This window comes from Diabrotica virgifera, chromosome 4, assembly GCF_917563875.1.
Source record: "Diabrotica virgifera virgifera chromosome 4, PGI_DIABVI_V3a".
NCBI classification, from domain to species: domain Eukaryota; kingdom Metazoa; phylum Arthropoda; class Insecta; order Coleoptera; family Chrysomelidae; genus Diabrotica; species Diabrotica virgifera.
The window spans coordinates 61,104,955-61,132,892 of record NC_065446.1 but is presented as its reverse complement, the minus strand read 5'-3'; the positions used below and the strand labels follow the sequence as shown (position 1 = coordinate 61,132,892).

The window sequence follows — 27,938 nt, the reverse complement described above, 5'->3', positions numbered from 1 at the left end:
GATCGGCAGAGTGGAGTTTTTTAGCTAATACATTTTTTTTGTTCCTTACATATATTTAGTTCTTTCTTTTTTTGTTGCCGTGAGCCTTACAGGGTAGTTTGTCATCTAATGTTATCCCTAGTTTGTCATCTAATGTTGACGTTGTTGATTATAAATGGAATAAATTGTATTTTTTTATTGTCAAAATTAATATGTGCAGACTTAGCTTCATTTAGCGTGATTGTACATTTTGTGTGCATTTATGGATTTTGTTAATTGCTATTTGGAACTTGTTAGTCGCTTCCTCAGTAGTCGTCCCTACTTACTGCTTCGATAGCCGGATCATTAGCAAAGGTGGCAACGGAGTTGCCTTCTAGTACAGGTACATCATACTTGTATAGTACATATAGGACTGGACCCAGCACACTTTGGGGAACACCTGCTCTAATTTCTTTTTAGTCTAAAAAAAGAGTTCTGTTGCTGAAAAAAAGGTTCATAAGGTATAATGTAAGCCATATATTTTGAAGTTACCACCTTCATTGGTGTGCTAGTTACAACTACTTTGCGGAATGTAAGTATTCTCCACATAATTTTCTCATTAACAGTCACAATTTTAACTTTTTGCCTTAATCTAACGTGGAAATACTTCATTCCAGGCACTGAAGATGTTCTGTTCAGAACGAAAACGTTTTGCAATCCATGTGGATGACTTTTAGAAGTTTTAAATAAACTATTTTATACCAAAATACAATTTGAAGTTTTTACTTCTTTATAGGTTTTTAAACTATGGTATACAGCCAACTATTGGGATTTTTCCATTGATTTTAGTTCTGTTGCTTATTTCTAAAATGATGTTCATTTATGTATGATTGTAAAAGTTGTGAGTACTGTTTGGACAACAAATTGTTTAATTTATGTATTAAACCGCCATGCCATACTCTATTAAAAACCTGTGCAACATCAAGAAAGACAGTTGAACATAATTTCATTTCTTCTAGCGATTTTTTGAAAATATTTGTGATTTTGTGCACCAGATCGATTGTTCAAGGCTTATTCCTAAAGCTGAAATGATGTGTGGGGATCAGATTTTTTGCTTCAATAATAATTATTGAGGGTAAATTACTCATACAGCTACAATATCACAGGGAGCTGAAGTATCAGTGTGTATGACTTGTACTGGTTTTGCTATCGAGTCATAATGACTTCGGCCATTTTCAGTATCATTGGTAGGTATTTTAATTCGAAATCAGCATTAATTTGGTTTTGTTAGTTTAACCATAGCTGTTCTTTGGGTTAATATGTTACTATGTTCCTTTATTTCTACAACCTCTGCTTTTCGTTTAGTTAATCGAATTTCTTCCACTAATTGAACAGATTCGTCGTACCTTTCATGGTCCTCTTTACTGCATTTGGTTTGAATGTATTTTTAAGATACATGTAGCAAGTAGCTTTGCTTTTTCACTACTTCTGGTCCAATTTCCATTTTCTAGCTTAATAGGTGGGCAGTTAATAATAGTAGCTTTTCATAAGAAATAATAATAGTGCTACGTCATATTATGTTAACTCTTGTAAGTAAGAATTAATTGAATCATTTTTTAGCTATTGGATAATAATTTGGAGTTGTTGATTTGCATGATATAGTTTAGCCTTATCTTGAGGACTCTTGCTAAATTCTTCTCAGCTTTCTTTTCTCAATTATCATGTTTCTTACTTCCTTTGGATAATTGTTTCCTTTTAACTTAGGTTTCAGTGTAACAGTATTTTCTTAATTACTCTGCGTTTCGTAGTAGAACTGTGAGATTTATTTTCTCTTCAAGGCTCAGCTTAAAATTTTCCCAATCCATCAAGTTATTTGTCACTATAGGATTCTTTCTTTTTTAATAATTTTGACATTCATTGTTAGTACTACGGGTGAATGACCAGCATTTAAGTTCCAATAGTCATCATTAGGTGCGTTTGGACGGCCACAGCGGCTGACTGTTAGCACAAATCGGCTGAGTGGTTGTATCCAGTGCTGATAGGGAAGCTTAGTAAATCTCTCAGCGGCTGACTCCCAGCGATTTCGTCTGCAGGCTATCGCTTATTCAGCTGTCCAGCCGCTGTGGTCGTCTGAACGCACCCAATGTTTAGGAATTTAACTGAAATATTCTTATTGATAAATATATTAGATCAGAGGTCTTGTTTCTATCCGTAAGTCATTAGGTTGGTCTACCAGTTGATAGTGATTCACAAATATGTTCTTCAATAGCTAATAAAAGCTTATCTTTAGTGGCAGTTATTCTCGAGTGCCAGTGTGTATTCTTCACATTGAATCCACCTTCAATAATAAACCGTTTCCCTGGGCTTTTGGAGAATTCAATATACTGTTATTTTCATTGGAGTCTTTAGGTGGGCAATAGATTCATCTGCTATTTTTTTTTCAAAAGTTTTACTTATTATGTAGCTAAAATGATAATACATATATTAATATATGTATTTAAACTCTTCATGATGATATTATCCTTGATGATGATTGTTATGAGTAATATTTGTTACGTTATTCTGATTTATTACATATTTATCCACCGCCATAATCAAAATATTCATAAATTTTAATTCAATTAACCTTCCGATGACCAACTTTTTTTTGTTACACGGATGACCAACGGGGGTAAAAAATGACCCCAGGTCAAAAATGACCTGGAATGAATGTTTTCAGCATTTAAATCTTCATCTAACAATACATCCTCGTTTTCTGATACTATTTCATCTTCTATAATATCATCATAAAAATCGCTAGCAGTAACAATTTCCTGTAACTCAGCCTCAGTAAGACATTTTCGGACCATATCTTATATGTACACAAAATACTAAGAAACTATAATAATGTGCGTCAAGAAATAATAATAATGACTAACTGTAGCAGACAGGAATGTCATGATTCGTACATAACAGGCACCACAGTCTAAAAATAGATTTTGATAACGCGCAGTGTAAAACCATTGTAAAACTACTTGGAATTCCACATAATAGACGGTATTTTACTAAACATCAACTTCAGAGTATATTTTTTATTCATAAAATATAATAAATTTTTTTTATTTCAAAATATGAGGATATCTAGAAAGATATTAAAGTCCAAGAAAAAATAATGAGTTAACAATCGAAAATACTTTTGAATTTATTAAAGAAAAACATACGTGGAACAACTAACTACAAATATCCAATCAGCTGCCTGGCAAGCAACACCAACAATACAAAATAAATGCATAATAAATGACTGCCCACAAGTTGTCAAAGAAAAAATTTTGCTAAAGAGAAGACTGAGGAAAAGATGGCAACAGACCAGAGATCCTGCTGATAAGCGTAGATTCAATAGTGCATCAAGGGAATTAAAAAAGCTCTTCGAAGATCTCAAAAACCAATCACTTCAGTACTACTTGGAAAATTTAGATTCCACTAAAGATACCGATTATTCGCTATGGAAAGCCACGAGAAAACTGAAACAACCCCAGAAACCGTCACCTCCAATTAGAAAATCGGACAGAGAATGGGCTCGTAGTGCACAAGAGAAAGCAAGTTGTTTTGCAGAGTATTTTTCCGAAGTATTTACTCCCAATCAAGTGAATTCTACTGTGGAAGTAGACGTATTCTCATTTCTTCAAAGTCCATATCAAATGAGTTTGCCTATTCCGAAATTGAAATCGTCCGAAGTCATCTTGGCTATTAATAATTTAAACGATAAAAAATCTCCAGGGTACGACTTGATCAGTGGAAAAGTATTGAAAGAATTACCTATTAAATGCATAAAACTTATAACGTTTATATTCAATGCCATATTAAACTTAGGTTACTTTCCTGATCAATGGAAAGTGTCTCAGATACTAACCATTCTTAAACCGGGGAAACCTCAAGAAGAAACTACATCGTACAGGCCAATCAGCCTCTTGCCAATCACGTCTAAAGTTTTCGAAAAACTATTAGTAAAAAAGCTCGAACCCTGGATCAAAAATCTTATTCCAGGCCACCAGTTTGAACTTCGATCCCATCACTCAACAATCCAACAAGTTCACAGAGTGGTAAAACATATAAATGCTGATTTTGAGGCCAAAAGGTACTGTTCAGCGGCATTTCTTGACGTTAGGCAGGCATTTGACAAGGTATGGCATGAAGGCCTCCTATACAAGCTAAAAAAGACATTACCGCACAGCTTTTACATTCTTCTTGAGTCATATTTGTCAGGTAGGTGTTACTTTATTAAATACCAAGATGCAATTTCCAAACTCTATTCTATCAAAGCTGGCGTACCACAGGGTAGCGTACTGGGACCTACCTTGTATCTCTTGTTTACCGCAGATATACCTCCACCTCTTCAGGAACCACTAGAGGAGAGACCACTTACAGAAGAAATGATGCTAGGAACATTTGCCGACGATACTGCAATCCTAGCCTCACACACAGACCCTATTTATGCCTCGCATATCCTTCAAGCGTATCTAGACAGAGTACAAATTTGGTTTTTGGAATGGAAAATTAAAGTGAATGAAGGAAAATCTATTCAAGTTACATTTACAACACGAAGAGGAACTTGTCCTCCTGTAACTTTAAACAATCACCAATTACCATCAGCCAACGAGGTAAAATATCTTGGTATTCATTTGGACAGAAGTCTCACATGGAGGAAACATATCTGGACCAAGAGAAAGCAACTAGGTCTCCAATTCAGAAATATGTATTGGTTAATGGGCCGTTCATCAAGACTATCTCTGGATAATAAATTGCTGCTCTATAAGGCAATACTTATGCCAATCTGGACATATGGGTTGGAACTATGGGGAACAGCCAGTCACTCCAACATCGAAATCATCCAACGCTTCCAATCAAAAACCCTCAGAACCATCACTAATGCACCTTGGTACATCAACAACAGAATTATTCATCGAGACCTTAAAACTGATACGGTACAAGAAGTCATCACAAAACGTAGCGCTGCTTACATTGCCAAGTTGGAGGATCATGAAAACCAGTTTGCACTTAACCTCCTAGACAATTTCCAAGAACAGCGTAGGTTAAAGAGGTTCAAACCATTGGACTTACCATTTAGAGTAAACTTTTAAACTAATGTGTTAGTAGTTATGAAATGTAATTATTTTGTACACAACTTTATAAAAATTGTACTTTGATTTTGCCAGTGGGTAAAATCTTCCTTGTCCTTAGTCAATGTAATTACTTTTGTTTATTGTTGACACTCAACAGATTGCAAAAAATTTTAAATAAAAAAAAAATTAAAGAAAAACATACGCTGGGGTCCAAATTTACCCCCCTTGGTCATCCGAAGGTTAACTTATTTTTCATATCATTGGAAAGTTAATTATAAATTAACTTATTTTAACATGTTTAAATATTAACTTGGTTAACATTGTTTAACTTGTTAAAACTTTAACTTGTTTTAACATGTAATTAAATATAATCGTTTTTACATATTTATATTTTTCTCATTTTAGTAGTCGACTCTGCAACAGCGAGACAACGGCCTAGAAGACAGTTGCTTTCAGAGAATAAAAGTGACATTGAGGAGGACTGTAAGAATGGACTACAAAATTATTACAATTACCCTTACGACTGCCAGAAATATTACACTTGTAGAGAAGGAAAATTATACCTTAGTACATGCCAAGACGATTTATACTGGAATAGTGAACTTCGCAGCTGTGACATTCAAGCAAATGTGAATTGCTGTAAGTTACTAAGAGTACTAAAAATTTTAATTCTTTTATAAACTTAAACATAGAATAATTTACTTATTTTAGACTAGGGCATTTAGCAATGAAAATTGCTCAGGAGCAAGTGTTCAGGATGATGTCAGTAAAAAAGTGTACTATAGAAAAATGTGTGGAAATGTATAATTGATTTTTAAAGTGAATAAAATGCATCCAAAAGTTCATAAACCAACGGCGTAACCAGTATTAACCTAAGGGGGAGTGACAACTACTGGAGAGTCTCTGGGTGTATGGTGTTAAGCGTATAGAGCCCAAAGTACATCCGAATGGGGAGGTGGTTATAACCCCCGAAACCCCCCTGGTTACGGCAGTGGCATAAACATGTCAAAATAAGCATATTAAGGGTCAGATTTTTTTACTTGGGGATTTTTGGGGTCGTTGAACTACACCATCAGAACCCAACCCCGGATCACCTGGTGCCCAGGATCATTGCCAAAGCACGTCATCTAGAGGTTCGAGGGTTATCAGCCCTGAATTTATTCACACTGATTATTTGACGGTATTTGGAGTCGCTGAACGCGAGTGCGCCATCAGAAGCTACCCCAGGAGTACCTGGAATTCTTTTGGAGTTTCGAGGGTTTTAGGCTTTAAATTGATGCACATAGATTACTCGGCTGGTTTTTGGGGTTGCTGAAACCAAATACGCTATCAGCTCCGGCACACGGAGCACCTCATATCTAAGGTTACGTCATCTTTTGGAGTTTCGAAGGATTTCAGCACTAAATTGATGCTAACAGATTACACGAGCAGTTTTGGGGTAACTTAACACGATCACGCCATGAGAACTGACGCCCGGAGCACCTGGTGCATACGGTCACTGCTAAGGGACGTAATCTTCTGGAGTTTCGCCGAATACAAATACGCAGTCAGAACCAACCTCCAGACCACCTGGGGCCTAAGCGATGTTATCTTATGGAGTTTGGAGGGGTTTTGGGCACCAGGTACACCACGGGTCGGTTCTAATGGCGTATTCTTGTTCAGAGACAAAAAAATTCGATCTGTTTGCATCAATTTAGTGCCGAAAATTCTCAAAACTTCAGATGACGAGACTAAGCAGTGAGCCTGAGCACCAGGTGTTCCGGTAGTCGGTTACGATGGCGTATTCTTGTTAAGAGATAAAAAAAACCTGTTTGCATCAATTTAGTGCCGAAAACTTTCGAAACTTCAGATGACGAGTCCTAGCAGTGAACCTGGGCACCAGGTGCTCTGGTGGTCGGTTCTGATGGCGTATTTGTCTTCAGCGACCTAAAAAGAACCCCCACAAGTAAGAAAATTCTGTCCCTTAATACACTTATTTTGATATGTTCATGCATTTTTGGATGCATCTGATGCACTTTAAAATGCAACTGTGCATTTCCATCCATTTTTATACATTGTGGAAGGCACTTATGGAATAAAATTATTTCTGTCCTTGTTTTACAAAATTATAAAAAACGCTGAGACTCGTCGATTTTTAAATAAAAATGTGCACTTTTTAAGCATAAATTTATGTATATATATATATATATATATATATATATATATATATATATATATATATATATATATATAGGGTGATCCTTACAAGTCTGACAGAGCCCATATGCTTTATTTTTAATAGAACACCCCATATATTCTTACATTTTTAAAAGCTGCTTAACAACCTGATTTCAATGAACTATATCTTGTAGGGTGTGTTATGAACAATACAGGGTGAAATTTTGAAATTAACAAGTATGGAAACCACTTATGGATTAAAATTGTTTGTGTCCTTATTTTAAAAAATTATAAAAAATACAGGCATATGTCAACTTTTAAATTCAAATTGGCGCTTTACAAACATAAATTTAAGCATACAGGGTGATTCACGCAAGGACAGTATAGTCCATGATCTTTAGTTTTAATGGATCATCCTGTATATTTTTATATTTTTAGAATCTGCTAAGCAACCTCATCTCAAAAAAGTGTATTATGTGGGGTCTATTATGAATAATACAAGGTGAAATTTTAAAATTATTTATAAATTTTGTCAGGACATTAAATACAAAACCCAATAGATTTAATACTTAGTTTAGAAAATATATGCCTTTATTTAGCTAATTTAAAAAATAATACTGTTATTTAAAGCATGATAAATTAATAATTTCAAAATTTTATATAGGTATTTAATATCTTGACGAAAATTATACATAATTTTAAAATTTCACCTTGTATTATTCATAAAAGATCCTACATAATAGGTGTACACTTTTTTGATGTGAGGTTATTTAGCAGATTCTAAACATATAAAAATATACAGGGTGATCCATTAAAACTAAAGATCACTAACTATGCCGTACTTGTGTGAATCACCCTGTATATTTTAATTTATGTTTGTAAAACGCCCATTTGAATTTAAAAGTTAACATGTCCCAGTATTTTTTATAATTTTTTAAAATAAGGGCACAAATAATTTTATTCCATAAGTGCTTTCCATACTTATTACTTTAAAAATTTTACCCTGTATTATTCATAATACATCCTGCATGATATAGCTCGTTGAAATCAGGTCGCTAAGCAGCTTTTAAAAATATAAGAATATGCAAGGTGTTCCATTAAAAATAAATTTTATGGATTCTGCTAGACTGCTAGACTTGCAAGGATCACCCTGTACATTTAAATTTATTTTTAGAAAGTGCACATTTTTATTTAAAAATGGACGGGTCTCAGAATTTTTTATAATTTTTTGAAACAAGGACAGAAATAATTTTATTCCATAAGTGCTTTCCACTCTGTATACATACTAGACTTTTTTCCTGACATCATTCCGAATGCAAAAGGTTGAAAGTCTCTAGGTGGTGTATTTAAAAATCGATTTATTTTGTGCTAAATGCCCTGTTCTATTTGAGCCAATCATAATTTTATTACCAAATTTATTTGTGACTAATAAATGTTACCCCCTCCGTGGCTCAGTGGTAAGAGCGCCTGCCTTTGGATCGAAAAAATCCGAAAGGTTGTGGGTTCGAATCTCACCAGGGTCAGGGATTTTTCATTTATTATAAATAATAAATGAATATACTTTCTGTCCTTGTGGGATCGGTATTCACCGGAGGGACCGCAGACGTTCGGATACAATTAGCGTCTCTTTGCAAAGACAATGACGTCGACTTTGCAAAGTAACAAGACACTTACTCAACACACACTACACATGACACTAGGTACCTAACTGTTCAAAATTACCGTACCTACCATGCCAATGGCCATTAGTTGTCGAGGCATTAGCTAAATAAAAAAAAATAAATGTGTATAATAAATTTGAAGAAATTTGAAAATTTAAAATCTTGTTGCTAGATCGCTTGGAGTTGGCGCTTTAGCCTTCTGTTTGCCTGGGGCCTCATAAGGTTCTTCACTAGACTGTTGGTGTGGTTTTGCAGTCCTATGTCCTGTCGTATTTTTTAGAGTAACTGGATATTTCTTCTAGAGCAGTTTTCATTTTAAGTTCTTTTTGTTGTAGCACTGGATTATTTATTAAGACGGTTGGGCATGTACCTTTTCGATTTGTGAACGCTTTATGTGCTGACTTGATTTCATTTAATTTAATTCACGATGTTTTTAACAACATCTTTATTGGGAGGCGATGTACGGGTTTGAGTGAGCCGCAAGGATTTCTGTCTCGTCTGCATATGTGGGTGTGATGATGCTTTGACTTGTAGGAAGATATGTTGTGTAGATTAGGTAGAGAACAGGTCCAAGGACACTACTCTGAGGTACTCCAGCTTTAAACGGCTATAAGTTAGTGCACTAATCCTTTACTTTTACAAGGAAATGGCGGTCGGAAAGATAGGACTAGATAATTAGAAAGCGGTTGAAACGAAGGACTTGTCTTATTTTGTGCAGCAGAACAGTGTGCCAGACTTTATCAAAAGATTGCGAGAAATAGCAAAACATAAGAAACCTAGTCCAGATGTGTTCTTTTTTCTTGTTAGACTTTCTCCCATTATGAATTTGCCGAAATAGAAAAATATAATATTGGAAGCTTACAACATGAAAGTACACAATATCTGTACCGTAACAGACTTAAACAGAAACTAAATCAAGAACAAAAACAACCGAAGAAGAATATAATCACATAAAAACATGCATAAAACAAGCAGCACAAGAAGCACTAGGAAACTTAGAAAACGGAAAGAAACCAGAATGGTGGGATAAAGATATCGAGAAAAAAACAGAGAAGAAAAAACAACTTTACCTACAACGTCTACAAAATCAGGAAAACATTGAGATTTAACAACAATACAATGACCTAAATAAAGAAGTGAAAAGAAAAGTGACTAAAAGAAAAAACGCAACCTGGATCAAAAAATGTGAATACATAGATCAACAATTAGGAGGAATTTGGAGTTCAGAAGAATGGAAGATGATAAAGAATGTCAAAACATCACAAAAAGGTGGGCAAACAATTAAGAGTATATCTGATACAGAGTGGGAACAACATTTTAAGGAATTATTAGTAGAAAAACGACCACAATACATAACAAGAATACAAGATACAGAGAGAACACGAAATAGAACTAGATAAAAGCAAAGTGGAAGAAGCTATTAAAACTATGAAATCCTGGGGAAAGCACCCGGGGCTGGAGGAATTAATCCTTAATTAATAAAATATGGACCACCCAAACTATGGGATATGCTTAAAAGACTTTTCGAAAGATATCTAAATGGAGAAAAAGTACCAGATGAATGGCTAACATCACATATTACTTCCATACATAAGAAGGGACCTAAAAATGACCCCAAAAACTATAGGGGAATCGCTGTCATTAGCACACTTGGCCGAAGAACAAGCTGGTTTTCGTGCAGGACATTCAACGGTAGACAATCTCTTCACTTTAAAAATAGCACTAGAAAAAAGAATACAGAGAAATCAGGAAACCCACATAGCTCTTATCGACCTAGAAAAAGCCTATGCTAGTGTCCCCATACTAGAACTATGGAAGTCAATGAAAGGCATCGGTATCGATAGAAAACTCATACAAGCAACTAAAATGTTATATGAGACCACTAACACCAGAATCACAAACGGCAAAAATTTCACTGAGGCATTTAATATTTCAAAAGGCCTCCGACAAGGATATTGTCTATCTCCCACTCTCTTTAAAATATATCTTGACCAATCCTTACAGAGGTGGACAAAAGCAGTAAAAGCGATGGGACTGAAAGTGAGAGACGACTCCCTATTTACATTATACTTTGCGGACGACCAAGTTGTTATAGCCCAAGATTAAGATGACTTAAGCTATATGATACGGAAGCTAAATGAACATTACCAACAGGCAGGATTAGTAATAAATATGGACAAGTCAGAACACTTCATAGTGGGAAACGAAGACATTGAAAACCTACCATTGGAACAAGGACATATTGTTGGTGTGAAACAATGCAAATATTTGGGAACTATATTTAACAAACGAGGAAATGGTGAAGATGAAATACAACACAGAATCAATAAAGGTAGAAGCATCACTAGATCCCTCAATTCAATTTTATGGGACAAAGATATCAGGAAGGAAACAAAGAGAAGAATATATGAAAGTATAATGAAGAGCGCTACAGTCTACGGTGCAGTAGTGTGGGACATAAGGGCAAGAAATAAAAAGAAGCTACTTAGTACCGAAAAGGACTTTTTGAGGAGAAGTTGTCAGGTCTCAAGGTTAGAACATGTAAGAAATGAAACAATTAGAGAACATATGAAGGTGGAAAAAACTATAATAGACGATATTGAAAGGAGACAGCTGACATGGTTCGGTCACGTTAAAAGAATTAACGAGACTCGCTGGCCAAGAAGAATATTAGAGTGGGTCCCACCGGAGAGAAGAAAAAGAGGACGACCACGGAGAAGCAGGAGGGACAATATTCAGGAGGCAATGGATTCGAGGCAATTAGATGAAGATATGTGTGACGATAGAAAAAGTTGGAAGCTGGGTATGGACAGGCGGCGATAGCCGAAGAAATCCGTTATATATATATATATATATATATATATATATATATATATATATATATATATATATATATATATATATATATATATATATATATATATATATATATATATATATATATATATATATATATATGAATTCGCCGTTTTCATCCTCCATAGCAATCTGTTCTCGCAGTGACCTTCACGTAGGTCTCTATATATCATAGCATTTCTATTTACGTTTTCCATCTCATAGCAGGTCTTCTTATTTGTCTTCTTCTGTTCCATATTTCCTCTGTTCTCATTGTATCCACTCTGGTGATTTGTAGACGTCTTTTCATAAAATTTATTTCAACTGTTCAACAAGTAGCTTCCTCCGTGAATGTGTTATCTGGAATCCTCAGGGTCATGTAACATTATTGCCAAAAATTGGTTGCATTGCTCCTGTAGTGATCCTTTCCCAAGTTAACATATTACTATTCTAACTTGGCTACACCGTACTAATGATGACCAACGAGTCATAACTACGTATCTACGTCTCCATTCCATCATTACATATATACATTTCATCATACATAATATTTTGTTTTTTTATTGACTTCATTTATTTTTATAGTATGCCAAAAACTTTATTTTTTTTATTTTTTTTTTAGCAAAGATAATTCCCCTTCCACGTAAGTACCGTATAGTTATTGATATTGTAGTTTTTTTTTTATTTAAAAGTCATTCTTATTTTCTTTATAAAATTATATGCACTAAATGTTTGCCTAAGTTCTTAAGAGCGTAGGCGCAAATATTTTACGACTATCCCTACCTTTTGTTTCTTTACACGGCATGGCATATTACGTGTAGTAAAATTCTCACGGTATATGGAGATGTAAATATTAGTTGACAATGATATTTTCATCATTAACATAAATGGCTATTTCGTTAAGTTTTGAAAGTTCGTGGATAACCGTTACTTGTATAATCGCTTAAATTGTTAATCCAGTTCATTAATAGGATTATTTTTTCACCAGCTATGTATTCAGTGAATAAATTAATTTATATAGGTACTACACAATAAAAACTTATAATCGAGAAAAGGGAAGAAGTGATAATGTGATTATAATAATATATTGTTTCTATGGAACGCTTAGATAAATTTTGAACATTGTTAACAACAAAATACTTGGATAACAGAATATACCCTGGTGTATTCTGTGCTTGGATCTTCCATAAATAATAAAAAATAAATGACTTTTTATTAATTTCATGTCTTAACCCTGGAAGCTCACACTTGGGTGTGAGACACCCATCGCGACACTTAACCCGCGAGTAGTCGCGCGGTGAGATAGAATCTCAACTTTTATCCTTTTTCGCGATAACTTGATGAAAAATTTTGCAATTTTGAAAAAATTTCGTAAGTGCCTCGAGGAAAGGTGTAGTAATGCGTAGGAATTTTTTTTTCTTCTTCTTCTTTTTGTGGAATTTATGGCTTTGGGGAGAGCCAATTAGCTTTAACCCGCGAGTAGTCGCGCCGTTAGATAGAATCTCACATTTCATCCTTTTTCGTAATACAGTAAAACCTATCAGTAACGGCCACTAATAATGAAAGAACTATTGGCCGATATAGAAAGGTGGCCGATACAGAAAGGTGGACGGTATTGCCAGTTTTTGTAGTCTACATATAATTGGTTGGGAAATTTTTAAACTGGCGGTCAGGACAGGTGGACGATGTTGGCAGGTGGCCGTTAACACAGGTTTTTTTAATAAAATTGTTAGAAATATATATTTTCAATATAAAAAGTAGATAGAAATAGTACAAAATAAAAATTTGTTTTAAATTCGTATTTTGAGATAGAATCTCACACGCGACTATCGACGTTACAGAAGTGAGCGCGACTACTCCCGGGTTAACTGCATGTAGCTTGCGCAGCTGCATTTCAATGGTATTTAATGCTGCTTTGTGTAAATTAAACTAGGTGTTATTTCTGCAAAGGCAAAGATGGAAAAGCAAAGAGTGATTGCTAGGCTTGCTATAAAGCATAATGCACAGTGGCGGCTCGTGACCTCAGTATGCGGGTAGGCTACACATATACTTCGGGTAGGCGACAAAAAATATCCTACAGTTTGTAATACATTTTGAGCCGTCTTGCAATACTAAATGTAATCTATGAGCGCAACAATGTGTAAAAATTGCTTTTGGAGCATCTACTTTAATTTTTGATTGTAATCCGTTTAAAGAGCCAGCCATTACACTTGCACCATCGTAAAATTGAGCAATTAATTTATTTTTGTAATCATATGGCTCAAGCACGTTTGAAATTAAACTATATAGAGCGTCTGCAGATCTATTATCGCTAACATCAAAAAACCCTAAAAATCTTTCTGTTACCTGACCAACTTTGTTAACAAAACTGATTGTTAAAGTACACTGTGATTTTCCGGTTATATCAGTAGTATCGTCAACTAGTATAGAAAAAAATTGACTTTCATTAATTTCTGTTGAAATTTCATTTTTTACGTAATCGGCAAGACAATCTATTAAATCATTTTGTATTGTTTTTGACAAACCCGTGAACACCCCTTCTATTTTTTAACATGATCCTGGATTTCCTGATCGCGTTTAACTACTAAATTAAAAATTTCTTTAAAATTACCCATGTTTGAAAAATTATGGCTCTCATCACGACCGCGAAATGTAAGTTCTTGTTTTGCTAAAAGAATTGTAACATCAATTTCTTCAACTTCTTCAATCTTTTTCAACTTCTTCATTATATATCTTATTAGATAGAGAAATATGTCCAGCGAAAGCACTGTCAGTAGTTTGTTTATTTTTTTCTAACCGTTTTAAATCTAAGCAATTGTTTAAATGTTCTTTCGAAGATTCATGTTTTTTTACACTAGCTGATAATTTTTTCAAATCTGAATATCCCTGACTCACCCAAACATTTTGCTTCAAATTTGAGAGCAACAGACAAGGCCAACAGAAAAGTGAATTTTTAAAATAACTTCCGCTTAGCCATTTATGATTTTCATACTATATTGTTTTAAACGATCTCGAACATGGTTGATTGTCTTTTGTCTTATCTGTGGATAAAGTTGTTAAATTTTGTAAAGGCCGGCCTATTAAAATAATTACTAATCTTTCTTGATTTTGGCGCCTTGAAAAAGGCGTCTCGATCAAACTGCATATTACATCGTTTAAAATATTCATATTCGATGACTAAAGTTTTTCCACCAATAAAACTAACACACCTACGTTTCAACAACGTCAAATATTACTTATTTTATTTATGTATCAAATAATAATTTACTATTCGAATAAATTGATAAGTTAACAATTAACCTCGCTTTAAATTTTTAGTTATCTATATAATCTAATAACACATTATTCAGTTTTCATAAACAAATTTAAATTGTCCTACCTAGTTTTATTCAATACTTAACCTACTAATAACAGCCAAAATCAAAAAACAATTATTTTAAAACAGTTTCACAAGACACAAGAGAAGCAACTGATAAAATTTTGTAGGTCCGGCTCTAAGACTCTGTGCCTATCCGCCCGTTCAAAATCGTAGAATACGGTCGCTACGAGCAGACCTGCATCAGGCCTGCTCGCGTAAACAGAGAGAGATCGCACGTCAATTCGGTGTTGGCGTCGTTCTATTTCAGGCTACGTTCCCGAGTGCCTGACCAAGGAGAATATAGAATCTATACAGTACTACTGATACTACAAGGAGCGTACAATAATTATAACTACGAAGAAAATTTTTTGGATATTTTTAAAAATAATTTGGATAATTTTTGCTATTTTATTGTAAATATTGTGTCAAAATTTATAAATTACAATTTTGAAATAAGTAATTTATATTAATAATTTATATTATTGTACTACATTTGAAGAGGGTAGGCGGCGCCTACCTTGCCTACTCCGACGGGCCGCCCCTGATAATGCATGGAGCATAGAGCCACACTGCCTTATGAATGTAGTCACTAAAATGAGTGAAACTGAAATACCTGGCTAAGAATGAATAATATGTGTTCTATAATCAAAAGGTGTTATATTTTAGTTAGAAAGACCATTTTGTTGTTAAAATAAATTAAAATATTTTGAATTATATTTCCGGTTTTAGAAAATGTTAATGTCAATTATTTTTAGGTATTTTTACTATTTTTTTCTATTGTGTTACTACAATTATTAAGAGAGAGAAAATAAAATGATTGATTTAATTATTCTTATGTATTTAATAGTGATTAGAGAGTCTCTGGAAATCATAAAATATTTACTTCTTTTATTTCTTCACAAAAAATCATTGGGTATCTGATACCCATGTGTGCGGTTTATTTAAAAAAAACTAGGTGTGATCTTCCAGGGTTAAATCAATTCGATTTGGAAAATATCACCACGGACATAGTGTCAATTTTTTTCGAGTCCTAGAAAAACTAATGAATATTTTTGAAAATTTTAAACGCAGAATAAAATACTGCATCATTAGCGATGATAGAAAGTCTTTAGAATAAACAAGAGGTTTCATTTGAATGAGATATTTTAAATTAAAAATCACACTCAATTTTTTCTTTTTTTTTACCCGTGTAACTTATTAAAATAAACATTATAGAAGTTTTCAGGGACTTTCTACCCTCGGTAATGATGTAGGTTTTCAATTTCATTCTGCCTTTAAATTGTTCAAAAATACTTATTAGTTTTCTCAGGATTCGAAAAACAAAATTAATGCATTTAAGAAGCATTGGAACGAAATTTTGTGCATAGGCTCTTAAAGTATATTAAAAAATTGTTGTTTTTTTTCCTGGTTTTGGTTACTATAATATATTTCCAAAGCCATTTATATTTGCAAATAAAAAAATATATAATATATTTTTTACCATATTAAGTATATTATTGTAAAATACTAACCATGTTGACCATTTTGAAATCCACGAATAACCTGGGGTGGAAAAATAAATAAAAAAACCAGGAAAAAAAAATAAAAAAAAGCTAACAAATAAAACTTTCCTTATACATTTCTTAGCTATACTAATCAATAATTTAACTAAGTAGTAGGTAGATAAATACGAAAAGTATCTAGTAAAGATCGGATAAATGGATATTGAATTATCGAGATATCAGGTGTATCGAAAAGTTAGCACAGAAAAACAGAAATTAGAGAGTTGAAGTTGAGCGCCAAATATTTTGGTTTTTATGATATACCGTGTGTCCACAGATGGGGTGCCCATGAGGAAAATCTTTTTTATTTTCAATTTTAACGAAAAATGTTATTCTTGATAAAAAGTTTTGCTTTTTCTAAAACGCCACAAAATGAAATAAAATTCAAGTTTTTCAAAACCTGCTTAATTTTGTAGCCTATTTTATGTAATTCCCTATAAATTTTTGCACTAATAGTTCGAAATCGTAACAATAATCTAGTGTTGCTAAGCTAAAATGTAGCTTACTAACTGTCAACTACGATGCATAATTTGCGAATTATCATTTTTTTTTTTACGTTAAGCGTTCAACAAAGAATTATTTACTGTTGGAGGCTTAACATTGTCTTGTCGAAAAAGAATGAAAATTCGCAAATTATTTATCGGAGCTGACAGTTACTACTTAGGAGTAGCTTAGTAGCTTAGCAACACTAGATTATAGTTACGATTTCGAACTTAGTGCAAAAATTTATAGGGGTTTGCATAAAATCGGCTACAAATTAAGCAGGTTTTGAAAAACTTAAATTTTATTTCGTTTTTATGGGGTTTTAAAACAAGCAAAACTTTTTATCAAGAATGACATTTTTCGCTAAAATTGAAAATAAAAAACTTTTTCCTCATGGGCACCCCATTCGTGGACACACTGTATAAGCAACATAATAAACAAAATAAACGATAGGTGTGTTAAAGTATGGTATAACTAGACCCATACCCCGACATCCAAAGTGAAAGTTATCCTTTAACACCAAATTTTTCTATATGATCCACATACTGTTCAGAAAATTTTACACCATTTTGAGCGTAGGGTTTGGGGTGGGGGAGGTGGGAGAGAAGTCGGTAAATTAGGAGTTTTTTAAGTTTTTCGTCAATATTTCTAAAATTATGTGGTTTAGCGTGAACAATGTTCTATAAAAAATTTTCTACATTAAATTTGAAACGAAAATTTTACTGTTGGAAAGATATTCATGCGACGTTGTCGATAGAAAGTTCAGACTGGGTTTCTTCGTAACAGAGATTTACATGGTCTATGCCTGCAGAAGCCTCTTAGTGAGGTTGGCGTTCCTTCAAGGGCTTATCAATAACATATCACCGGCCAATGAAATAGAAAATTATATTTAGAAAACACAATCCTGTTAAAAAAATTAGTTTCTTCAGTAGTAATATTATAATTTGTCCAAACTAGGTATATAAAAATATGGAAAACCTCCTCTTTACACCCCGAAACCGTTGATTTTAGAACAATTATGCATAGGGCCTTTTACCTTTCAAATTTAATGTAGAACATTTTTATATAAAATATTGTTCACGCTAAACCGCTTAGGTTTGGAGATATTGACGAAAAACTTAAAAAAACTACTAATTTTCCGACATTCCCCTCCCATCTCCCCAAAAAAACGCTCGAAATGGTGTAACATTTTACTGAACAATATGTAGACCATATAGAACAATTTTGTGTTGGAGGAAAACTTTGATTTGGGATGACGGGGTTAGGCCTTTTTTTGGACCAATTATAATATACTATGGAGCCTCCGTAACTATGGAACCGTTAATTTTAAAAGGATTATGCATAGGACCTTTTCCTGTCAACTTTAATGTAGAACATCTTTGTATAAAACATTGTTCACGCTAAACCGCATAGTTTTAGAAATATTGACGAAAAACGTTAAAAAACTCCTAATTTACCGACTTCTCCCCCACCTCCTCACCCCCAAACTTTTTACTAAATAATATGCGGACCATATAGAACAATTTGGTCGTAAATGATAACAACTTTCACTTTGGATGTCTTAGTTATGCCTTTTTTTGAATCAACTGTATCATACTATAATATAAATTATTTAAAAAAAGATAAAAACTAGAAAATTAGAGTAACAGATAGAATTGTCGAATTCTAGAAAAACATTTTCTAATTTATTCATTATAACTTTTTTAGATCCAGTGTGCACGGATTCTAGAACAACGTTCTATATTTACCCTTACAACTGCAAAAAATTTTATGAGTGTTACGAAAATGTGTTGTACATCCTTGAATGTCCCGATGACTTACTCTGGAATAATGATGCTAAGGTGTGCGATGATAGCTATAACGTTGATTGTTGTAAGTACCTTATTTTTTACATTTCTCGACTCTGCAAGATAACGGAACCATTTTCTTGCAGTACCGTTGAGAGCTTTTTATATTTTATCATCATCATCATCATCATCATCATCATCATCGGTGACCATGGAGGGCCATGGTCGCCCGTTGGGGTTTCTAGGCTCTAAAGTTTTACATGGTGTTGAGGCCAGCCACACATAACTCCTCAAAAGTTCTAAACGATATTTATCTAAAATATTACTTTCTTGTTTCTTTTTTGAGGAGGTCTATTCTAAACACACTATGTGTGTTTTGCTTGTTTGACTATAGCTGCGCATGTTTTTCTTTCCTTTGCTTGTTTTTCCCATTCTCGTATTCCTAGGTCTTTCAAATCCTGATTAATACCATCAATCCATCTTTTTCTAGGCCTACCTCTCGGTCTCTTCCCATTTAATTCTTTCCTAAGTCCTCTTTTTGTATTTCTCTTAGCATCCATCCTTTCTACAAGCCCTAACCAACTCAGTCGTTTACTTTGCATTTCTTTTATGTTAGTCGGTCTGTTAAACATTCTATTTATTTCGTGGTTCATTCTTATACGCCATTCTCCATTCTCCTGTATAGGTCCATATATTTTCCTTAAGATTTTTCTTTCCCATCTAAGAAGTTGTTCCTCTTGTTCACTAGTCAAGGTCCATGTTTTTGATGCATACATTACTACAGGTCTCATTACTGTTGTGTATATTTTTACTTCTCAATTAATAGATACTGATTTTGACTTTATGATATTTTGTAGGCTGTAGAAGCATTTGTTCCCAAGTGAAATTCTTGCTGTTACCTCATCACTGTTTTTATTTCCTTCTGTTATTGCTGATGCTAAATATTTGAAACGGTCTACTCTTTCAAATATTTGCCCGCTCAGAGATATGTTGCCTTTCGTTTGTACTTTTTCCCGAGTTGTTACCATGTACTTTGTTTTTGGGACATTGACTTCTAGACCCATAATCTGTGCCGCTTCTTTAAAATATGTATACATTTTTTCTAGGTCTTTTAATGTCCAGCTGATTATGTCTATATCATCTGCGTAGGCAACGACCTAATTGAGCTTTGTAAATATTGTACCATCCCTATCTATAGGAGTTTTCCTGATTACTTGTTCCAACGCAAGGTTAAAAAGTGTTGTTGACAGTGCATCCCCTTGTGTTAGACATTCATTAATGTCAAATTCACCGGACAGTTGATTTTGGATCCTTACTTTTGCTTTGGTGTTGGTTAGGCATAGTTTTACTAATCTGATTAGTTTTTTTTGGCACATTTAACTCTTGCATTGCGCTATATAATTCCTTTCTAATTATTGAGTCATACGCTTGTTTTAAATCTACAAATAGATGATGTAGTTCGGTATTCCGCTCGTAGAATTTTTCCAGCGTTTGCCTCACTGTAAATATTTGGTCTATAGTTGACCTGCCTTTCCTGAATCCTCCTTGATAATCCCCTGTTGTTTGTTCCATTATATTATTTAGTCTTCCTTCCAATATTTTGCTAAATATTTTGTATCCAACGTTTAGCAGTGATATTCCTCGGTGATTATTGCAATCTAACTTATCTTCCTTCTTATGTATAGGGCATATCACTGCAATTTTCCATTGTTCCGGCATTATTTCTGTGGTCCAAATTTCTAGTATTAACTTTGATATTTCACTCTGTATTCTATGTCCTCCGTATTTTAACATTTCTACAGTTATTGTATCGCATCCTGCGGCCTTGTTATTTTTTATTTTTTTTATTACGTCTTTTATTTCTGCTTCTGTTGGTGCATATTGGTCTACTTCAGCCTCTTCTACTAATCTTAGCTCTTCTATTTCGTAACGATGATTTTGTTTATTCAACAGTTCTTTAAATTTTCAATTTTAATCTTTTTTTTCAATATTCATTTCCTTATAGAATAGTCTTATTTCATGTTTTTGTTCATGTTCTTCTAGCCTTTCAATCTTTTCTTTATTGTGTTTCCTCTTTTTAAATCTTAGATGTTTTCTTAATTGTCGTCTTCTTGTAGTATATTACTCTTTGGTTTCTTCCATACTGTTGTTCAGCATTTTAAGCCTAGCTTGGTTTTTTTGTTCCATTAGTATCTGGAAATCTTTGTCATACCATCTTTTTTGGCTAGGTTCTTTGCTTTCCCCCACTACTTCTTTTGCAGCTGTTATCACTGCTTCTTTTAAAACCCTCCATTTATCTTCGATATTTCTGACCTGATTTTCATTTACTTGATTACATTTTTCAATTATGTTGTCTATTTTTGTTTCATATCTTGCTCTCTTTTCCTCATCAGTATCTGAAGCGTATTTGATCTTTTTTTCACCTTTCTCTGTTTCCTTGGCGGTAATTTTTTGTTTATATTTAATTAGTACAAGGTGGTGATCGGAGCTGCTGTTTGCCCCTCTATGACTTCTCACATCTGAAATGTCTGAAGCATGTCTTGCTTCTATTAAGATGTGGTCGATCTGGTTTCTTGTTTTCATATCGGGAGAAACCCATGTTTCTTTGTGGATATTTTTATGTGAAAATTTTGTACTGCTTATCACCATTTTTTTGTCTGTTGCAAAATCTATGATCCTTTGCCCGTTGTCGTTACTTATTTCGTGCAGGCTATGTATATCTATTGTTCCCTGATATAGCTGGTATTTCCTCTCTTCCTATTTTTGCGTTTAAATCTGCTAAAATTATTTTAACGCTTTAATTGTTTCTATTTGACACTTCTTGGTCTAATCTGGCATAAAAATTTTCTTTTTTTTTTTCTAATTTTATAGCATTGGCAATTATTTACTTGATGGAAATTTATGTTTACTTAATGGAAATTTATGCTTACTTCATGGAAATTTATGTTTAATACTACAAAAGTTTACCTTTTATATGTAACAATATAAAACAAAATGTAGTTTCATTTCATAGACATGTTAAGAACAACTATGTATTTCTAAAATTAAAATAAGTTTATTTTTTCTTTGTTGTTTTTAGCATACATCATACCTGAGACTGCTGGTAAGTAAATATGTAAAAATTTTGTTAGTTCATTGAAATGTTACGTTTAGGGTTGCATTTCTTAGAGGAGTCAATTTTATTTTTTTAATGTGTAGGGGGTTCAGTAGAAGCTTAAGTTCAAGTTTTTGGGATCGCCATCCTTGTCCCCCGGCCGCCATATTGGAAAAAGTGGTGCAAAGGGATTTCGCACTGTATCTCCTAAACTAGCAATCCTACAGAAAATTTAATAAATCATAAAATGTAGGAAATTAAATGTTCTACCGTTAAAATTAAACCGTTATGCCGACCACGAAAATCAAATTTAAGGTAAAGGACCAATTTTACTTTATTTGTATGTTTTCGAGGTCGCTGAATCTGAATATGAAGTTTATTTTTATCTGGAGGTGGTGGAACATGTTCAAAATCAAATTTTATACAAAAAATCCAAAAATCAATTTTGATGATTTTTCAAATTTACCACGCTGTATCTTTGGCCACTGTAAATATTTCCTTTCGAAAATTTTACTGTGTTATCTGTGAAGTACTTAGATAACAATGAAATTTTTCCAAAATGTTTAAACACATTAATAAAAGGAGTTGTTAATTTTTAAACATTTTGTCATTATGTTTCGTTAGTTTCATGTTTACTTAAAATAGTTGAGTGACAAATTTTTCAGTTTATAATTTTAACCAAGACAACAATAAAATATATTTCATGAAAAAGTTTTTTGGAAAATTTTAAGTCAAAATATACGATAGGAAAAGTTATGTTACTTCATAGACAAACGGCCCACCACAAAAAACGCTTAAATCTCGAGATCCTAACCACGGTGTGGTGAATGGCTAATTTTGATCATACTTTATGATTTTGATATCAAAAATCGTTTTTTGCTCTTCTTAAGAATTTTGCATTTTGCGGTTGCGTCATTCTTCTTCTGAACCGGCGAATTTTTCCTCAAAAACCTTCTTGGGCCTTTTCTATATATGCTTAGGGTTATAAGTTTTATAGTGTGGAGAAAGGTCAAAAACAGATTATTAATAGCATAGGAATGTTAAAATCAAATTAAATTGTATGAATAAAAAATATAATGTAAGCCTAACTTTTGTTTTTATTGTATCCCTATGAGCATTCGAGAATCTGGTCAAGTTTGGAGCGCTGTAAAACCTATATAAATAAATATAATTAAACAACTTTATAGTGAAAATTATTCGCTGAAAAACCCTCTACAAAATTGATAAAGTGTTATTTTATTTTAAAATGAACTGAAAAAAAGTTATAATCTCCAAAAGGAAACTTGTTAAAAATTTTTTATATATTTTTGTTTATATCTTTTTTGTTGGTCACGGGACGATAAAAAGTAATAGCAACAAAATTATAGAAAATTTAATTTGCTACATTTTATATTTAATTAGATTTTCCGTGGGGTTGGTAGTTTACGAGATATATCCCGAAACCCCTTTGCACACCATTTCCAAGATGGCGGCCGGGGGACAAGGGTGGCAACCCCAAAAACTTGAACTTAAGCTTCTACTGATCCCCCCTATACAGTAAAGAAATAAAATTGACTCCTCTAACAAATGCAAGGTATGGCTTAAAAAATGTAACATTTTAATGGAGTATGTTGCAAAAATTGTTTTTTATTTTTAAAATATAGTTTAACACTTTAGATCAAACCTTGTTGTAAAATATAATTAATAACGATTTTTCAGATTATTAGACTTATTTATAATTATGTTGTATTCAGAGAAACCGGTACCACACTCTATCAATACTCTAAAACCGGTTGCAAATTAATGGTACCATAATAAGTTTGTTATAATATAACCCAGTAAATGAACGGGAAATACGGCGATACGGTGTAATTTTCTGGGGCAACTCCGAATTGCATGAAAATTTGGATTTAGGTTCTACTTACCGTCCACTTCAAAGTTGAATTTGGGCCGTTGGTTGCTTTTACTTGGGGGTGACAGTCACCCCTTCTCAGGGGTGAAAAAACATATGTTCAAGATAAGCCCAGAAATTGATAAATTGACTGATTATAAGCAACTTTCGTTCTATAAAGTTTTTTATGAAAGTCAATACTTTTCGAGATATTTGCTATTGAACATGTTTATTTTTCGACAAAAAAACTACGTTTTCAAACGGTTTTTCACAGATAACTCAAAAAATAAATATTTTATCGAAAAAAATATTCTTAGCATAAGCATAGCTTATAAAAAAATAAAAACATGGTGTGTCAGTAAAGGCTATACACCGAGTAAAAGCAAAGTTGTAGCTCATGAAAAATACGTTCTTATTCGTCTAATTCCAAATCGAATATTTCAACGTGAAATCACCGAAAAATTAAAATTAAACACATTTCGGGAAATATTTATTCAAACTTTTTTAAAGTATTTACAAAACTATTTATTTTATTTGTTTATAAAAGTGTCTAGCATTAAAAATAAGCGAGTTACGCTCAAAAAAAATCATGAAAGTCGCTCCGTCTTTAGCTTCCCAAATGAAATTAATCGTTACCGCTTTACAAACAATTTACTTTACTTTTCTATTTTTTATATGATTTGTCCGTTTCACCGGTTTAAAGTGGTTATTTTTGAAAGGGGTATAGTTGAAAGAGCTTGAACGAGTTAATATAAACGAGTGTATGCAAATTTTAAATAGCTATATCTTAACCAATTTTTGTCTTACGGAAAATCAAAATTAAGCTAGCATATTCATAAAAGCAAAACCTATATTTTTTTACTCTTTGAGATTTTTCGTATCACTAATACTTTTTAAATTATTTCTAAAAAAATAAATTTTTCCAAGATTTAAAAAAAATATTTTTTACTATACAACCAAATTTTTTAAACAATAAGCACTTCAAACCAGTCAAACTTACAGATCATATACGCTCTGAGCTTCGCTGGTGTCGCTCCTAGCGGATTACTAATGCAACTTTCACCGGTAATTTTTAAATTTATTATTTAATTGTTATCGCTTAATATTTGCAACGCAGAAAAGTAATTAAATTGTAATCGATTTTTTAAAGATTTTGCTAATCATTTTAACGTTCTATTAATGAAATATTAATTTCTTACTTCGGATACTTTCACAAGTATCGTTTAGATGGCGCTTAGATTAATTTATAATTACATATTACGAAATATTAAAAAAAAACTTAAATTCAGTATTTAAAACGTAAGTATATTTAAGGTATAAAATACACACCACAGCTTTGACCAACTAATATTATTTCCTATTAATGTTTTTAATTTCAATGTTTTAAATTATTCACTTTGACATTTAAGTCAAATTTCCAGTAAAAGCTTACAATAAACAATATATTCTTTTTCTCATGATCATCTTTCAGTGCGTCACAGTTTTTCGATTTCTTTCTAACGCATTAAATTGTATGTGACAGAAAAAAAGGCACGTCGCGTCGGTGATTACATTTCGTCGGTGACATTTTTATAACATTTATTCTAGTTATTTTAGTTGTCGATAGATGGCGCCATAATAAAAAAATAATTTTTTTTTAATTAGATAATAATATTACAAATATAATCTGTATAATTTATAAGACTATACAAATCAAAGAAAATACCATTTTATAAATGCAAGAAACATATTTGATTTGTTTTTATTCCAAATTGAAAATAAAATGTGACAACTGTCAGATTTAACTAAAATGTCATGTTAGAATAAATGTCATAAATGTGTATTATCACGGACTTACCCTTTTTCCTATCATTTGTTACGCACTGAAGAATGATCATGAAAAGGACAATACATGAATTTTAAGTAAATGGTAAAGCGGTAACGATTAATTTTATTTAGGGTGCTAAATATAGGGAGACTGTCACGGTTTTTTTCCCAAAAAAAAAGGGGCCAAGTTTTTTTCAGCGTAACTCGTTTATTTTTGATGCTAGAAACTTTTGTAAAAAATAAAAATAAAGCTTTTTTAAACACTTATGTTAATTAGTTTTTTCCGAGAATTGCTTAATTTTACGGTGATTTTATGTTGATATATTCGATTTGGAATTAGACGAATAGGAACGTATTTTTCATGAGCTACAACTTTGCTTTTTCTCGGTTTATAGACTTAACTGATATACCAATTTTTTAGTTTTTTATAAGCTACACTTTTTCTAAGAATATTTTTTTCGAAAAAATATTTACTTTTTGAGTTATTTTCGGAAAACCATCTGAAAACGTAGTTTTTTTTTGTCGAAAAATAAACATTTTCAATGGCAAATATCTCGAAAAGTATCGAGTTACATAAAAAAATCTATAGAAAGAAAGTTGCTTATAATCAACCAATTTATCGAATTCCGGGCTTATCTTGCACATATGCTTTTTCACCCCCGAGAAGGGGTGACTGTCACCCCCAAGTAAAATCAACCAACGGCAGAAATTCAACCAACTTTGAAGTGGAGGGTAAGTAAAACCTAATTTAAAATTTTCATGCAATTCGGAGTTCCCCCTGAAAATAACATTCCAAAACGGTCATTTATTGGGCTTAATAGTAGTATTTTTGATTGGAAAGATCTCGTTTGTGTATTGACCGCGAAAATGACGAGACGTATTTTAGATATAAATCAAGTAAGTTAATTTGTAAACAAAACCGATAACAACCCTATATAATTTTGTCAAACGCTTGTTTAAATTGAATGAACAGAACGTATCGATATAACCAAGCATCTATTGATTTTAAATTGAATTTTCAATTCAATAGTTTGACACAAACAGTAAAGCACCCTTAGGTATTATTTATTGTGATAAAACAGAATTTGAATATTATTTTTTCTCATCTACTAAGATTTTTTCTTTACTGTAATTTTGGGGATCCGGCAAAATAATCTTACTCTACAGTGCTGCGAAATTTAATGCACTATGTTTATTAATTTATTTGTCTTTTTGGCACATTTCTTATTTGCTTAGTTCTTAGTTTAGGCATCGTAAATCCCCTACTCGAATAATTATGCATAGCTTCACTGATAAGGCATGAGGATGCTGAAATGGCTATATGGAGATGGTGGTCCAAATCTGAACCGAATATAAACAAAAATCTGCATTTATCTTTTCCATTTTTACTCAGTGCTGAGTATTTAGAAACTGTCTTTCGGTCCTTTTCCTAGACGAAGAGAAGGTAAATGCGTGGCCTAAGTGTCCTTTTTGCTTTCTCCTATTCTCGTCGTGTCTGTGATTATATATTGTAGGGATGTAGGGATACGGGATGCAGCCAGAAAGCAGTTTATTAACGAAAAGTCTTGGATTTAAAATATTGTTTACTATATTTTATTTCAATTATTCTAATTGTTTAAAAGGTAGTAAACTTTGTATCTAGGGCTTTTTGTTTTCCTCGTAATAGAATAATTATATTTTTCATCAATGTCTTTCTTCCTTTTTGCTGAAGAGTTTCTGTTGTTTTCGGTCACTACTTTAATAAAAACAAACTTTTAAAAATAACGTAAAGGCTAATAGTTAAATAACTAATGAGCAGAGACTTTTATGTGCATAAGTTATAACAATATTTAAAAAAATTTTCAATTGTTTTCAGAAACGGACGAGCCAACTTCAGGTAAATATATTTTTTATTGATTATTTTTAATTCAAACTTATGAATAGGTGTCAAATTATATTTGGTTCCATACGCCCTGTAGCCTTTTACTGTGTAGCAATCCATAATTTCACTGAATGATGAAGTACAAATTGTAAAATAAGAAACCGGTCGCTTAAAAAGAACATCATAAGGTTTAATAAACATAAAGAATTGTGAGCAGAGCAGAACAAGCATTTTATAGAGCATATGCAGCAGCAGGGCTAAATTGTGGAAAGCGATGCAGGAACTTGGCTTTCCAAAAAAATTAGTCAGTTTGATACGAGTGAGTATGGAATGGCTACGATGTAAGGCGAGAGTTGGACAACAATACTCGAAGACATTCGAAATAAACAATGGACTAAAACAGAGAGATTCACTTTTATCACAACTCT

At 32.7% G+C, this 27,938-nt stretch overlaps 1 protein-coding gene across 9 annotated transcripts in view; it reads left to right on the top strand.

Annotated features, from left to right (window-relative positions):
- The window catches only part of LOC114338015 (probable chitinase 10), a 172,932-nt gene that overhangs the window by 125,768 nt on the left and 19,226 nt on the right, over positions 1 to 27,938 (top strand). For 3 of the 9 annotated variants that reach the window (XM_050649142.1, XM_050649140.1, XM_050649145.1), the window contains exons 2-6: positions 5,463 to 5,696; positions 12,333 to 12,353; positions 18,800 to 18,964; positions 21,959 to 21,982; positions 27,505 to 27,525. In XM_050649142.1, coding sequence (XP_050505099.1) covers positions 5,463 to 5,696; positions 12,333 to 12,353; positions 18,800 to 18,964; positions 21,959 to 21,982; positions 27,505 to 27,525 — 465 coding nt within the window. The remainder of the gene's footprint in view (positions 1 to 5,462; positions 5,697 to 12,332; positions 12,354 to 18,799; positions 18,965 to 21,958; positions 21,983 to 27,504; positions 27,526 to 27,938) is intronic. The other 6 variants (XM_050649143.1, XM_050649146.1, XM_050649147.1 and 3 more) reach the window with 6 other exon arrangements.